Source organism: Sceloporus undulatus, chromosome 6 (genome assembly GCF_019175285.1).
Source record: "Sceloporus undulatus isolate JIND9_A2432 ecotype Alabama chromosome 6, SceUnd_v1.1, whole genome shotgun sequence".
In the NCBI taxonomy this organism is placed as follows: Eukaryota; Metazoa; Chordata; class Lepidosauria; order Squamata; family Phrynosomatidae; genus Sceloporus; species Sceloporus undulatus.
This window is the reverse complement of record NC_056527.1, coordinates 29426092-29427593: the sequence shown is the minus strand read 5'-3', so window position 1 is coordinate 29427593 and position 1502 is coordinate 29426092. Positions and strand designations below refer to the sequence as shown.

The 1502-nt window shown below is 34.0% G+C and overlaps 1 protein-coding gene across 1 annotated transcript in view; it reads right to left on the bottom strand.

Annotated features, from left to right (window-relative positions):
* The window catches only part of GTPBP10 (GTP binding protein 10), a 21110-nt gene extending 19935 nt beyond the window's left edge, over positions 1–1175 (bottom strand). The window contains exon 1 of the mRNA XM_042476808.1: positions 1043–1175. Within this exon, the coding sequence (XP_042332742.1) occupies positions 1043–1075 (33 nt within the window). The 5' untranslated portion in view covers positions 1076–1175. The remainder of the gene's footprint in view (positions 1–1042) is intronic.
* Positions 1176–1502: the final 327 nt, after the last annotated feature.

The following is a 1502-nucleotide window of genomic DNA, read 5'->3' as shown; positions in this document are numbered from 1 at the left end:
GATTATGTTTATAATATAATATACACTCAGCCCTCCATGTATATGAATTTTTTTTATTCACAAATTCAAGCATCCATGGCTTGAAAATATTTTTTAAAAAGTATGAATTCCTGATAGCAAACCTTAAAGTTTCCATTTTATAAAGTGGACACTATTTTGTTCTGCCATTGTATTTAATGGGACTTGAGCATCCATAGATTTTGTTATCTGTGGAGGAACCTGGAACCAAACCCCAGCGGATAACAAGGTCCCACTGTAATATATAATATAATATAATGTAATATATAAAAAGTAATATATTATTTAATATAATATAATTAATATAGTTAATATAATTAACACAATTCTTAAGGGGTAATATAATTAATATTAATATACTTAATAATATTAATTAATATGTAATTAATTAATTAATGATAATATTAATATTCTTAATATTAATATTGATGCAGTCAATATAATTAATATATATTCTCTATATATAAATATAGAGAATATATAATATATAGATTATATTATTATATAATGATTTATAATATAACACATTATTATATCTATATATATTATAAATAATATATATATATATATAATATAGCATTATATATATATATATATATATATATATATATATATAATATGTAGAACATTATATCCCATATATTTTATTGTATATATACATATATATATATAATAAATATAATATATTCTACATATTATATAATATGAATATTATAACATCCTATATATATGTATTGCATATATATATATATATACACATAAATAATAAATATTATATTAATATAATATATATAATATTTATAATATAAAAGCATTTTTCTGCTGACATTTCCAGATGCAGCCCACGCTGAGGGGAATGAGGGAAAGAGGGACTAGGAGGAGAGGGAACCTGGGACCTTTTAAAAGCAGCTGGAACCAGTGGGTTGGCAGAGGGCTAAGAGGGAGCCTCCTCCTTTCCAATCAGGGACAGTCAAGGAGAGCATGGGCCAGACTGAGGGGAAGAGCAGCTTGAAGGGGCACCAACCTTCCTGAGCAGAGCTCGGCTGACCCAGACCATGCTTGGGAGCACCACTAAGGCGCCTCTCAGCTAGCCAGACAGAACAGGAGTGGCGCAGGGTGATGACGTCAGGCCGCACGTCTGCCCCGCCCAACCCGGAAGCGGGTTGGGGAAAACCTGGGCGGGAGGCGGGGCGTCGCCATTGGGGGCGTGGAGAGAGCCCAGAGACCCGGATGTGAGGGGAGGGAGGCTTATCATTAGGCGGTGCTACGAGCCTGCGAGGGCTCAGTGTCTTTGTGAGGGAAAGAGACCAAGAGTCCTCTTTTTCCCCGGACGCGTCCTCCACTTCAGCCTCCTATGCAGGAGGCATTCCAAAATGTCCTCCATTTTGAGCCTGACTAAATTAGGCCTGACTGATTTATCTTTCTATGCGTGTTAATATTACACACACTCTCACACATATATATTTACATATTACACACACATA